At 40.4% G+C, this 15,393-nt stretch overlaps 1 protein-coding gene across 4 annotated transcripts in view; it reads left to right on the top strand.

Annotated features, from left to right (window-relative positions):
* The window catches only part of PDLIM5 (PDZ and LIM domain 5), a 535,229-nt gene that overhangs the window by 143,680 nt on the left and 376,156 nt on the right, over positions 1–15,393 (top strand). For all 4 annotated transcript variants that reach the window (XM_069238127.1, XM_069238102.1, XM_069238118.1 and 1 more), the window contains exon 3: positions 1,627–1,778. In XM_069238127.1, coding sequence (XP_069094228.1) covers positions 1,627–1,778 — 152 coding nt within the window. The remainder of the gene's footprint in view (positions 1–1,626; positions 1,779–15,393) is intronic.

A 15,393-nucleotide genomic window follows, 5' to 3' on the forward strand; every position in this document is an offset into this window, starting at 1 on the left:
TCAGTTGATCAGCATGAAGTGGCAAGGCTGGTGCCAACTGATCAAGGAGTGTCATGACAGACAAACAACTGGAGGTACTGAGCTTGTTCAGGTGAAAGGGGTAAACTCCTTGTAGAATATTTCTCTACAGGGGGCGGCATGAGTAGGGAGCAGTCACTGGAGTTTTAAGAGAGCAACTCAAAAGACTGATGTCCTGAGGCCCTTTTAAGTAACAAAGCCCTTATACAGGCTGAATACCCTACCCATAGGAGTGCCAACTTCATTCAGAGAGCCATGACTAGGAAACTGTCCATGTCTCTGTTTTATCACGTATGTTCCCTATATGTCTGAGTTGGTATCTGGAATACTGAGCGTGAATGACCTAATAGAATGTTGGTATGTGGCCTGCACTGGAAGCTAGGAGATAACCAGGTAGGAGGAGGGAACTGAGAGAGATCAAGTTTTATTAATAAATTAGTAGCATAGAAGTAGCATATGGAAGCTAATAAATCTGTAGTTTCAAAGGCCTAACAGAGAAAATAAAGAGAGCCATGATAGGACTTGCTTGCTGTTGCAGCACTCGAAGGGCCTAACATGAAAAAAAGAAGTTGCTTCCTACATGAATGGCTCAAGACTCGTCTATGAAGATCCTGCTCTCAGAACCTCAACAGCCTCTCATACCAGTCACTGCCATATTTCTCCTGCTTCTATTCTCTTGTTCACTGTCCGGTTAACAACCACTGCCTAGCCCCCCTTTTTTAGATCTCCCCTAACAGACAACACATTGGGTTTAGATTTTTCTTTAATGCCTAGGTAAGATTTGTTTTAGTCACGTGCACCAAGTCTTCTGTGTTTTCTATAAGCTGTATCAGAGACCTTGGCTACCAGAACATAACTCGATTTAGAGTTGCATTGTAGGTGAGGAGGAACACAGTTTATGGTATGGTTCCCAATGTCCGGTATTGGTCATGGAACTCTGAAGGTTGATTAACAGAATTCCTGTGTCATGGACATGAACAAATCTGCCTCTAAAACTTTGAGTTCTATGTTGGCTAACAGTGTGTGAGTTTGTGCACATGAGGTCCCTAGTTGGCACCTAGTGTATGCCATCTTCTGCTGGTGCCCGGGCCTTAGTGCAGAATTACAGTGCAGAAGATATTGAATGCTTGCTCATGATTTTCCAGATTCATACTCTGCCCCGCTCCATGATTTTGCATCCATGTTAGACTCAATTTTTTGTGTAGACTGTAGGTTGAAGCACACTTAATTTACCCCATATGGTACTTATTATAACAGACTCCAAACCATGAAAGTCGGAGTATGGTGTGCTGGATTTTGAGTTACACCTTGATATCTGCAGCAGAAACTCAATGAACTTGAGGTACCACTCCAGCGCAGTGATTACTGAGAATTATTATTCCACTCATCGCTCAAGCAGACCCAGTGTTTTTTGCATAAATCTGCACAGTTCACCAGTTCAATATAAATAAGATTAAATTGAGTATTGACATTAATGCTTACAGTTGTATTTGCATTGCTATTTGTTCTGAAAAAATGCTCTTTTTAACGACCAGCAAATGTACAATATTGTAGATGAGTTTAAAGTCTACTTGCACTTGTTAATGAGTTTATCTTTGTGTTCTGTAGTTGAACGATGGTGGCAAAGCGGCTCAGGCGCACGTTGGCATCGGGGACAAGGTTCTCACCATTGATGGTATCAAGACCGATGGGATCACTCACCTGGATGCACAGAACATGATCAGAGCCTGCACCGGTGCCTTGAACATGACTCTTCAGAAGTGAGTTGGCTTGTCTCTGATATTGGCAATACACTCAAGCTAATTATACCTATTTGTATTGGTTAGCAAAGATAAGTGAATTGGCAACAGGCGCTAAAGGTCACGTGAACCTTATGCCTGATCTCCACCCTTAGTCTGCAGATACCAATGAGAAAGCTTGGTTGCAACTGAAGGAACGGTGTTTGTTTCAGGCAGTGCTTAATTTGAGCCAGTGGGGGCCTCCAGCACTCATTTTTGGGGACCGGCACTTCTTTTTATCCCTCAGATAATTACTGAGAGCAGGAGAGGGAAAATCATACAAAGCAGACGAAAGAGAAAGCCAGAGAAACCTTCATCTAGGGAGAAAGCAGGAACCTGCAATAGAGAGATAAAGGGGTAGGGAGTGTCTGGTACTGCATTAAGGAGGCCTGATATGGATTTGAGATTACACAGTTTTGGCATTTGGCGCTGTGTCATGTAATTACACCAGCTGTGGGCTGCTGAGCAGAGCTTTTTGTGCGCCAGCTGCCATTCCTTTACAAATTAAGCACTAGGTGCATGTGTATCGTAGTAGTGTGTGTGAAAGTAACACTAGGCTCTAGCTGAGGGACGTTTTTATTGTGGGTTGAATACTTTATAAGCATGGCTTATACAAACTTTGAAAGAGTTTTACAATATTTTTAGTGCCATCCCCCCTTAATATAGAGTTGTCTCGAAAACAGTTTGAAATTATGTAAGCTATAAATTGTGTGCTCCAATGCGTTAATGATGCAGAGCACTAGGGTTTGTTATTAGTTATGCGTTTGATAACCTCCCTATTTTATGATGCCTTCACATGTTGAAGTGCCATCATAACCCATTGTTGTCTTTGGCCAGAGAGAGCTTAGCTAAATAAGACTTTCTGTCTTACAAACTCTGTACGTTCTTTTTTTCCACGTGGATTTATTTAAAGCAGTTTTAATAACAATTGAATATGTATGTGAATTGTCCTGTAGCGGGAACAGTTGTAGTTAACAAATCATCTAAGTCCTACATCTGTAACAATTGAGGTCTTGAAACAATGAGCTTTTTTATTTTTTGCGAACGATAAATTAGATTTTAGGTCGGAAATATAATTTCGCCTTCTCACAATAGGAAACTGGAGCATTTACAAAAATAGTTTTGGCCTTATTTGATATTTTTTCCAATAAAGTGTTTTGGACCTAGTCAGTAGATGTCTTGCAGAAACTGAAACAGAAACTGAAAAGCATGTTGAATTAGAGAGATGAATAAAGATGGAAGGAATTATGGTATGAATGTAGTAGTGTGGAGGTAGACCATTAGTCTTGGTCAGTCTCTCTCTATTGGATAAAGGTAAACCATACATGTGATTTTGGAATTAACCAGGTCTCTTAGACTCAATAGATTTCAGCATTTATTCAGATCTTCAGTACAATTCACCCTTTTCTTGTCTAATGGCAATTTTCCCATTGTGCTGGTTTCTTTGTGGCAGTGTTACACTCTTTAGTGTCCATTGTCATTAACAGCAAAATAACGATGTTCTTTTTTTATAGACTGATTGGCTCTGTTGCAATCCTGTTGAATCTATTGAGTCTTTCTTGATAGTGCACCCTATTGGTCTGAATTTGGTGCATTGGTGACTTTGCTGCAGTGAAATTTGATACAGATCTTCAAAATGTGTAGTCGCTTAGATCAGACATAAGTGTTTCTGATGTATGGTGTTGAAGCATTTCTATAGTGCCTATAATTCCTACGTGAGGTGCTGAAGGTCTTAATCAAACAGATTGCATGCTGCACCATGTGGTGGAAGTGTTTTTGTTTTGAGCCTATGGGAGAAGTGGTTTCATGTCAAATGTGATAACTACAAAGGTGCCTTTATTGTGTAATGGGACAAAGTTCCTTGACGAGTGATGGGTCAGGGAATGTGAGAGATAAATATGTAAATTATAATTGTATTAATACCAACCAGCCTAACCACAGGGGAAGTGGGATGCTGTATGCCTGTGCACCAAAAAAAGATCAGAGTAGTTAGATAAGGCCCAGTAATACACATGCAGACAGATGCTGTTGAATTAGTAAGAAATGCCAAAAGGGCGATAATGTGAATTGCTGACATAAGCAGTAGCCATGCACCATTTTACTTTATTCATCTATTTTTTAAAGGCATTGATATTGTCTGCTGCTGAATAACTATACCCCATGAAGGATCTAAGGGAATGCAAGAGCCATCAAGTTTGGCAACCTTAGGAAAAACTGCACACACTTTAAAAGGATTTCACCAAGTCCTGCTAAACTGAAGGAAGCCAAAGGTTTGAACAGGGTTCACACCCAAAGCCTCTCTCAAGCTTCTGGGGGAAGGTGAGCATCAGTCAGTTCCCAGCCAGATTGGCATCCTTCACATCTGAGGATGAGAGAAGACGTGCTTGATAGGTTGCTACCCTGATAGCACAAGAGTGAATCAGCCTGCCTCATGATACCCTTCTGTTCCTACCTTGCCATGCAAGTCCAATAATTTACCCTAGTTCATTCCCGCAGCATTTGCCTCACTTTCAAAAATTTCCTCCCAGAACAACTTCCTTTCTTATTAGTAGTGAATGACATTTCAGGTGAAAGACTGTATGATAAAAGAAGACATACCCTGCCTCCGTTGTTTCAGCGAAGACAGCAGCATGTAAACAGTCTGGTAGTTTTAAGTTTGTTCAAGCTTAGCCCACTCTTCTCTGACTTGTGAGCCTTGTGGAAACACTGTACAGAATCATTTATTATTAGATACTGGTGCAGATCTTATAGATGGGCAAACAAAGAAACATGTATCTCTTGTAAAATACATTTTAAACCATATTAGCCATGGCTTAAAACGAAATCCAACAAACATTAGAATTTACACATAAAGGAAAACTAAGGTAAAAAGAAAATCTGGGTTCCCCCAATCAGCATCTCTAAATTGAAAATTGTCACTCTTACAAATTTAGTTTGACAAATATTTAATAAACTGATCCTCGGGGCTAAACTTTCTTAACTGGTAGAGATCCCACAATCTTCTCTTCCAAATATTTGGGTCAAGGCTGTTGAAACACTTAAACATTAAAACATTTCATATTTTACATGGTATGTGACCGGCAACCAGTGCATTGGTAACACATTTACTTTTTTTTTGTAAATTTGGTTATGCGGTTACCAGCAGCATTGTGTACCCTTTGAAGCCTTTGTGGGTTTAAAACATTTAGTTATTGTGCCATTCACAGTTAATGCTTTTTTTGTTTGCAGGTAGAACAAAGCACAATATTCCAACCTAGTTTAGCAATAATTAACTCTCCTTATTATGCCCCTTATTTGCCATGTGGGATAAAAAGGATGAATACCGTCTGTCAAGGTAGTGCTTTTGTGCTCATATCAGCCTCTAAAAGTACCTCAAAGTCCTTACATTTTTAAATAGTGCCTACTGGCCCCCACAATTGGGTGAACCCCAAATTTGCTAGACATCACTCATATTGATTGTTTTCCCCCAATTCTATGAAGGCTACCATGCAGCTTCCATTTTTCGAGAGCTGATAATGCCCTCGAAACATATACGACTAACAAGATACATATAGCTAGATCTAAATATAGGAGTGAAAACAGATGCACTAACCCCTGATTTTTACCTTGAGGAGCTTACTTTAGATGTTAAACAAGAAAGGAGAAAAGGAGGTTGCTGATTGTGCCCACAGTGAGGATTGCTGTAGCTGGATAATGTAAACCCTGCCACCATGTTTCACTGTTTGCAGCTTATTCAGCAAAAAAGCAGCCAAACTATTAGTTACTTCGGCCACAGTCTGGCCAGCACCAAATCATAGTTCATCAAGATCAGTGGCACACATGCCCCAGTGGCAGCCTGTTTATAATGTATGTAGAGTGCTGGATGGACTTCAGGCCTCAGTATGCTTTTTTAATACGCTCCCCTTGTTCACAATTGGCAGAATCGTGGTTGCAAAAATGGTGTTTCTGCCATGTGTCTCTATGTACTGAGCACTATACTGTGCACTATATTTAAAAAGCTGGACAGCCTACTTGTGTCACTGGCGTGGGTGGGAAAGATGAGAAAGCAGGACTAACAATTCTCAGGCTGGATCCTATGAAAGGGGGATTAGATCTTTCAGACCTGGAATTATATTATATGGCAACTCAACTCCAACATGTAATGCGCTGGTGTTTGCCAGCGGACGTTTGGGAGAAGAGATTGATGGCAGAGATGGAGTGTGTAGAGAACTCACCAGTCTGCCTCATGACAGGAATGCGCCCACCGACCACATGCCCTTACCTAATGCGCCAAGTGGCTAAGACATAGATGAGGCAGATCTTGAGGGCACCTACTTTTCCTAGGGTCCTTCTCTTGGAATGGCTTCAGTCGTGACATGTCCTGGGATGGTGGTCGGAGGGAGGGTGAAACACTTTGGGAGATATATTTCCGGGAAACACCTGTATAACATTCCAGGAGGCTCGGGAGGCTTTTGGAGTGGGAGCTGGGCAGTTTTTGCAGTTTGCGAAATTGACTAGGACGATTGGTGAAGTATGAACCTGACTTCACATTTCACAGACTTCACTGACACTGGTGATGCTACTGGGGGTGGGAGGTACTGAGTAAGGACTGTCTCCAGGATCTATCTGGCATTAAAACAAGACAGGCCGCAGCTAGTTGTGAAAGTGCAACATGGTTGCAACTGACAGACAGAGAATACTTGCACCCAGGAGAGGGAAGTGTCCAGTACCGTCCAGGTCCTTTATCGCTACACACCTGTGAGGTTACACCGTAATTACCCCCAACAACCCCATGAGTGCCCTACATGCAAAACAGATCAGGCCGACGTCCTGCATATGAGTTGGAACTGCCCCAGGTGAGGTTGTAGGTAAATAATGGGAGGAGTTGAGGATATTACTGGAGCCCTCAATTAAGCTTTACTTTTTGTGGTGTGTTCCCTCAATAGGGATGGTAGGTTGCTGAGACGGTTTGCACTACTGGGGTTCCTCCTGGCAAAATGAAGATTTGCTGTTCATTGGATGGCAAACACAGGACCTACAGTCGTTGCATGGATGAGAGAAATGGAGGAATGAGTAGTGGCAGAAGAGCATAGAATAAGAGAGATGAGAACTGATGAGAAGGTGGAAATGGATTGTATGATCTGGGCCAACCTACTACACCGTTTGGTGGACCCAGAGGAAGGGGATCTGTCCTGGGGGGATTGTTGGTGGACAGGAGTTCTGTTGGGACCTGCACCCCTCCTACAGATGGAGAGTCAGAAATGGTACAGGGATCTGCCACATGGAGTGGCCCTCTTGGTTAGCCCTCTCATCTTTGCTTGTACAATCATGCACATGGGGCCTAACAGAGGATCTTTTGGAGTATTCGAGGTGGTGGGAGGAGAGGGGTACTGCACATGGATGTAATTTTTTTAAAACGATGATACTGCACTTAGTATGGACTTCCTTCTGGCAGTGTTTACTGCTTGGAAGTGACAGGGTTTTGCCTCTGTATGTTGTATGCATGACTAAATAAAACAAAAAATAAAGATGTTGAAAGAAAGAGTTAATCAAGATTAAGTTTTGAGAATAATTATAGAGGGACGAGAATAACTATTGCGCCTTTACTGGTGATAACCAAAAGGTCATCACTAACAAGAAGAAGAAGGCAGTGTCTTCCGTGGTTCAGTGTTAACACTGACTGCAAAGGATCTGGCAGACTGCTTTGAACATGATGTGGAAGTCTTTTAGCTACAGTCTTGTCTAAAATCTCAGATACCCACGATAAACTTACTACATAACGGTAGTGTTGCAATTCAATTGGATGTATATATTTTTTTTTAATTAAAGAAGTAACCAAGGACCGTTTAATGTTACTAGGAACTACACTTAGATGTTAAGATAGGTTATACTATTTAGGTCCGGTGTTACCTTATACCTTTTGATTTTACTAAAGTTACATTTATAACATACTTAATTTAAGTGGCTTCCAGCCAGCTCTTGTTGTGTCATTCACACTATGCCTCCACCCACTACAGCATACAGCATGGGACAGTGGGTTTGCCTACTTCTACCACTGGCTGTCTTCACTTTGAGTGACTCCATTTTGCTCTTTCACAAGGAGCACATCTGCACATAAGATAGTTCCCTTAAGTGCCAGTGTTTTTGTTTTACTTCATTATTGCTTTAGTGTTGCCTTTGTATTTCAAGTCTGGTGTGATAGCAGGATGCTTTTGATGTAGCACAGAGCACATTCCAGCATTATCGGTTCTTGTCTCACGTTAATTGTGTTGTAAATTGCATTTGTCAGTCTTCTGACTGTTATTTTACAGCATACCAGATTGTACTCGTTTTAAATTGTCCTTTATAAAGTTAGCCTCTTTTAAGTGTGATGCAATGAAGTGCATTTATAACTGTGCCCCCTGTATAAACATACATATTTAATTTGAGGGCCACAGTTTTACTCTTGTATGTCGTGCTTACATAAACGTTTAACTCTTATATTGCTAATTTAAGCTGTGACATGTATTCCAATCTGTCTGTCTGTCCACCCATCCATCAGTCTTTCTAGCTGTACAGCATTATCTGTCTAACAAGCTATGCAGCACTATCTGTCTAATGAGCTATCCATCACTACCTGTCTATAAAACCCTCTAAATCTGCCTTCGCAAGCCTCTGTATATTTTCAACCCTCTTTATCTAGTTGATGATTTACATTAGAAAAGACGTTTTAGAGGCTGTCAGCCAACTTTGGACAAATTGGCTTTTTTAGGTTTGGTGGTAGCGAAGACCTTTTTCACTAAAATGGTGTGTATTACTTAGTTTTAATGGTTTTCAGGTTGACTTCATCCATTAGTCTGTTGTTGTTCACACTTTACTTCCAGCCACTCCATCATGCAGCAATTGGTCAACCTGCTTCAGCCATTGGCTGACTTAACTGAGATTTATGGCATGCTGCCCTTTCATAAGCAGCACATCCACATGCAAAGTAGTTCCTTTCGGTGTCAGGGACTACTATGCGTATGTGTGACCAAGAGACCAAGGAAAATATTTTTTCCCTCAATTCTTTTTTTAGATTGATAAGGGCCCGGCACCATTCCTAACAATTAAGTTTTGTAAAAATCATGACAGAGCAAAGCAAGAATTGTCAAAACCAGAAAGGTGGCGGTCAGCACCAGACTTATTAGCTTTGCCAATGCTTGTTAGATTGGTGCTTCTAAATTGTCCATACAAACAGTAATGCTAAACAAAAGATAATGAGTAATTCTATTCACTCACAGTGTAAATCAAATCCCCTCTTCTTAAGCTACGTTGCTGACATTAAATTCTAGGGTCACTAATTGAGTATCACTGTTTGTCTAGTCTGAATTTTGATCTTTGCAGAAATGGTTTTTCCTCATAAGTATTACTTACATTTGTTCAATTCCTGACAATCTGTAAACTTCTTTGGGCATAGGGTTGGGCATGAAATGTATTTAACACTTGAAAGAGCACCAGCTTCTCTGGTTTATTCAATGCTTGCCACATCTTACAACCAAAAGAACACGTTTTGTGCTCCCTATATTGCTTCAAAATAGTATTTTTTTGTTGTAGGTTTTTTTACATTTGTGGATAATGCATTTGACGTTTCTTCCTCCATTTAGATTCTGTTCATATGTACCTGCTGTTCTTTCATCAGATTAACACTGAATGTTTACACTATATTGAATGGCTCAATCATTTAGACTAGCGGTTCTTAACCTTATGGCTTCCATGGACCCCACTGAATCACCACTGGAATCCACAAACACCCACAAGCCATTATTGGAAGCTAGAGACCTCCGGCCTCAGCAATTTCTATGATTTTTAATCTCAAAACAGTACACAAAACAAGTGCTCAAATATTGAAACATGTTTATATCATAATGCTATGAAGAAATAGTTTGTAAAATTTAATATTTTGCTTCTTTACTTGTATATCCTTTAGTTTAATTTATGAATTTTAATATTATTTAATTACGTGAAACTGTCGCGGACTTACTGACTAGGCCTCGCGGACCCCCATGGGTCCTTGGACCATAGGATAAGAACCACTGGTTTAGGCTACCTCTGGATTTAAGGTATCCTACATTCCTAAGAAATTAGATGAAATATTGAAAACATGAACTCTTCATAGTTCACAACAGTTTTATGCTTAACTTGTGCATTCATTTCCACCGAGACTAAGTCCACCCGCTTCCAGCACCATCGTTGGTTCTTTACCTTCCCCCACATTCCCATTGTTCTCTTCACTCTCCTCCTTTTATACTACTTCTCAATTGACCTCCATCATCTATGTTGTTTGTCCTAAATCTGTCCTGCTAGTCCTAACAGATCATTGTCGCTGACCATTACTTTTTGAATAAGGCTACATCGGGCACACACTGGTTTGTCTAATACGAGCCTCTTCCAGCTGTGCTCTATCAAATGATCCTTCCTCTGTTTGAGTAGTAATATTATTATTGCAGAAGAATTCCATTGTATTCTTGGCTATAACATGTACTTTTCTTTCATCTGATGCCTCCTTGGCTCAGTCTTTACTAAATTAAAAGCAAAAATAAATATATACATTTATGAACCTTGAACAGGTCACTGGCCAATGCTAAGGGCGCATCACAGGGGTTCTTATAAAATCAACAAAAATCGAATTGAATACAAACTTTCAAAGCTATATTCATTTGACTTCGAGAAAGTACTGAATTAAAGGTCACCATTAAAAAATAGATATTTTATGGGGCCCAGAATGATGGTCTTCTTGACTACTTCATATCTGCTGGCACACGCATGCTCTTCTTGGTTAGCATGGCCCTCTACCCGCATTCTCTGGCAGAAGGGCAGGCAAGGCATGCTCCTCCCCACAATCAATGCTATCTGTCTGGAAAGGGTCGCCTTGCCTTTGGCAGCCAGGGGTGTTTTCTTTCTGGTGTGGTCATAAAGTGGAATTTTGGACCGATAAAAGAGTAGATTTTCTGAGCAAATGGCAGTAGTTACTACAAGCATTGGGGCCAGTGTGCTCTAATTGCTTATGTAAAGACAGGTCTTTCTACATACAGAACCAGAAAGGATTACATTTGTATAAATGTACGTTTACAGTAAATATTGGCCGGATCAGGGCAGGACCATCAGCATGGCCTATCTGCTCTTTGGTGTCCCAGTAAAATGGCTGCTAATGCACTGTTCCTTGTTCACTGTTGCCTAAGTAGAACATTAAAGACCGAAGGGTCAATTTTAGAACAAACACAATGTATGCTTTAAAAAGTGGAAGCGCCCCGCTCTTTGGCTTCTTGCAAAATTATATACTTTGTGATCTGTGTGCCCCTTTTGAAATGGAAAGAGAGATTAAAGCGGGAGAATTATGAGACAGCAATACACTTAACATATTGCAGTATACCCAAGGTGCACCATAGAGACATGTGAAGCAAACTTCTGCTGTTTCAAGGCGGTGGCGCAACGCACCAAAAAAACAGACACACACCACACACACCACACACACCACACACACCACACACACCACACACACCACACACACCACACACACCACACACACCACACACACACGACACTCCCATATTTCAGGATATTCACAGGCCTTGGGTTGAAAGTGGGCTCTGTGACTCTATTAAGGATGGTGGCCCCCTTGCACTGCAGGGGCCTGTGCTACGTCCCCGCTTCAAGCCTGTTTTCCTAAAACGGAGGTGCAGGCGCGTGACCCTCCCTCAGCGCTTAGCAATCATAAGTGCTGTGCCGTCCTACCCACTTGCCACTGAAGAGACCGTGGTATGCCAAGTGTGGCTTTTAATACTTTGCACATGATGACAACAGAGCCTGCTATGAACTGTGCACAATATCACAAAGTGCGTTGATAAGGGAACAGCGGACATGGTTAATCCAAGCCAATGCGAGCTTTAGAAATGAACACTAATGTTTAACCTTCAAAAAGAAAACTGTGGCCCTGAATCTCCAGGGTCGCTTGAAGCTGGTACTGTTCTTTTATTTAAAGATGTAGATCTAGGATTGCACTCGTTTTAATGATTAAAATTTTGAAAGTAGTCTAAATTAGTGGTTCTAAAAAGCTACATAGATATGTAAATGGCTGAGGATGGGATTCACAAAATACTATTAAATGCATATCTCTCCTTTTTAAAACAGTTCTTTAACTCTGCCTATAACTTTTTTATATACTGGGCAAGGGCTTAATATGGGCTGGTTCATTTAATGTTAAAGAGGACAACTCTTGGTATGTGCAGGAGTGAGCTTGGTACTCTGCTTTTACTAGAAAGGGTATGTGTGGTTTTAAATCATTCCCTAAAACTCGTTTTAGCTATCTGTTAATCTGTCTGTCTATCTATAAAATGTTAGATTTCCAACCATCTCCTTAAGCGGGACTCTGCACTGGTTGTAGTATTAAACCTGCTTGGTTGTCAGAGGCCCTGGCCCATAAGAAGCCAGAATCACTGAAAATCAGTTGTGGTTTCGTTGACATAAATCGGGAAGGGCAACCTCCATTGTCCCCCTCCCCCCCCCCGTGCCAGTGGAGGACAGAGAGCTAGGTGTGAGTTTCAGCTAGCTGACACTGAGATGGTGGAAGCCCTCCAATTTCCCGCCTCTAAATGGAGATGAGTAATACAAATTTGGTGGACGTGGCATCCACCATCCTTTCTATGAGACTCAATTTTTTCACTAAGCAGTTTCTGCCCCTCTTGCCCCCACATCATCTACACTCTGCGTACAATGAAATCTGTTTCCTATAACAAGACGTCAGTCCTACTCTTGGATTTTCCTCTATTTCAAAGTCTGGTTTAATTTGCACCTTGATAATGTAATCAAGGCATTTGCTACCTTCGAAATCATACAAAACATAACCACTTTGTATTTCAAATGAGCACAAACAGAAAATGATAGTAATGGTAAAACAACAGCACTTCCTACGTGTGTCCAAATAGTAAAACAAGTAATGTCTCATAGGTGTAGTGCTAAATGGTCCGTTGCCTTTCTACCTCAAGGCAAAATGATTGTGTGTTTGAGAAAATACACTTGACCATGTATCCAGCTATGAACAAAGCACTCCGATATAAGCAAATATAACCAGAACATTGCTTGTCAATTAAAGATGGATTAGAAATCAGTTCATAAACAACAATGTTAATCTTCTTAGTGTACACTTTTAGTGGTTTTATTCTCGTCAACAGTGGTCCTGTGTAACCGAAAAGTTCATACACAGCCAATATTCATGGTCTTTGAACGTAAATTCTTTTAATGGCAGCCAACACGTGTTTTGTCATACAGTGACTTTTTCAAGGTTGAGGCATCAATAGTGTCCATATATAAGGTAGGTCAGTCATGTGGGAAAGCTGTGTTTGGCATAAAGACCGGACTTGTATTGTAAGTAGTACCAAAAAGTTGTCTCCTCTAGCGGTTTGTCCAGGGAAATAACTTCCAAAGTTAACAAAATAATAAAGCAGGATCGAAGGATCGTACGACCATGATATGTCCTGGATGTGATCCGTTAGTTTGTTGTGTCCTCACCCGTTGTGTCACAACGAACTAATGGATCACATCCATGACATATCATGTAGTAGCCTCACATTTTGTAGGCACTGAAAAACAAGTGGCATCAGCACAAATTCAAGGAGCACTTCATAACATACTGGGTAAAATCTTGATACTGGTTTTTCCTTTAAGCAGATTGAAAAGTATTCTTTTATTCGGACTATCAATTAGAATTTGTTTAAAGGTGTGATAAAATTCCATTTATTATTGAACATTTTTTTGTGTTATAGTAGTTTAGAGTGAGAATACATTCATCCTCCCAATTAGGTCAATCACTAGAAGGTTGTCAACAGAGCCATATTTAAGCCTAATTAGGAGCTAGCATTCCTGCGCATCTTTGAATCTGTTTACAAATACAGCCCTATGTTTTATTGGTAAATTGGTAGTGCACTAACTTTGATGGCCCTGATTATCTCCAAGCAGTTCCAACATTACCATTCAATTGATTGGCTTCAGAAGCTCTTAAATGTCCATCTTTAGGTCTACCTTGACAGCACGTCTGTATGTGTGCCTATTGTTACCAGTTCCTCAAAATTTACATAGAGTGGGCTCTGGCTCCACCCAAAGCAGTATATTTCTCTCACCTCATGCAATTGACAATTTGATTTATCATTCCACACCTTAATGGGCAAGTTCATTGAAGAGCATGAGGGGGAACTACTTTCCATCTCAAAAGTACACTGACTCATCACATATTAGATTCTTTATATTAAAAGTGCATTGTGTTCAGAGAGCAATCCTTTTTTATTTTTCCACTGCAGCAGGCTATATTTAAGTTTTAGTTAGGACCTATGTGTATGTGTTTCCATGCATTACTTTCGTCTCCATTGTTCTTTCCCCTATGGGTCATTACTGTTGACTTTCCATGTATGCTAATTTCACTTTTATTTTTCCTTGTGTGAATTTTCCCATTGTTTCTCTGCCTTTTTTGTATCTACTATTTTTCCTGGAATATGTTTTCACATGCAAAAAAGCTATCACAAAATTATTGGGTTTGACTTTAATTAGCAAATGCGTGCATGCATAAGTGTTGTTTTGATAATGTAGTAAAATACAGCCATGCCCAACTGGCTTTGACATTGCTTTGTTGGCATTGTCAGAGACTTGACAAAAACACCGTTTTATTTTTTTGTGTTTTTGTAACTTGCTGAGTTGTTTTTTCTATGGTGCATTGTCTGAGTTCCATCATGGTTGTTTTTGGGGCAAACAATGACTAACTCCATGATCCGTGATAAGGCCATTAAGAAGAGCTCTTGCGTGGGACATCTCACCTGATATGAGATGTAATAGGGCAGGACAATGGATGAGGTTGGCTCACGAAGCCACAGGCGCTCTGGTATACCTTGAAGGCCTGATCCCTTGTGGAAAGTGGGACACAAGCCTTTTTAGGTCGAATTCTGCCAGACAGTGTAGATGTCTGGTTTGCTAACAACATCTTGGGGATATTCAGAAAGCTTCCCTGGAACTCATTGCTTTCCTTCGGCTTTGTGGTTTGTAACTCACATTTTCTGGCTTAAATTTACTGGTTTTATATGTTTTAAGCTTGTCCTACCTCCCAAACAGCAAAGCCTTTTCACACTACCTCTCCTTGTATTCTTCTAAGAGTGCTACTTTCTGTAAACAGAACTATAAATCTTGTTCTCATCTTGTCACATTGGCTGTGCATTCAAAAACAGAGGTCAAATGTCACTCTGTCTTCTGGGGGAGCTTGGTGTTAACTTTTCTTTCTTTGATTTCGAAGTGAGAGGATTTATGTGACAATCTTGGTGGATACTGGTGGTAGGAAGGGGTTATTTTCTAGCAAACAACATTTAAATGAACTGTGCAAGTATTTCAGAATATTTCAGAAACACAAAGCACTTTTTTGTTCATTCTAAAGTGTGTCGAAATCAAAAACTGAACTATGATCAAAACAAATCAGTACAGTTGGTGATACCACTTCAACACGTTGTTTGTGCATGGTATAGTTTTATTAGTAAAACTGTATGTGCAAATGCAATGGTCATTTCAATTGAAAATGTATTGTCTGTAATGACATTGGGCTATCACACCATGCATACTCCACTTTACG

This window comes from Pleurodeles waltl, chromosome 1_2 (assembly GCF_031143425.1).
Source record: "Pleurodeles waltl isolate 20211129_DDA chromosome 1_2, aPleWal1.hap1.20221129, whole genome shotgun sequence".
Classification (NCBI taxonomy): domain Eukaryota; kingdom Metazoa; phylum Chordata; class Amphibia; order Caudata; family Salamandridae; genus Pleurodeles; species Pleurodeles waltl.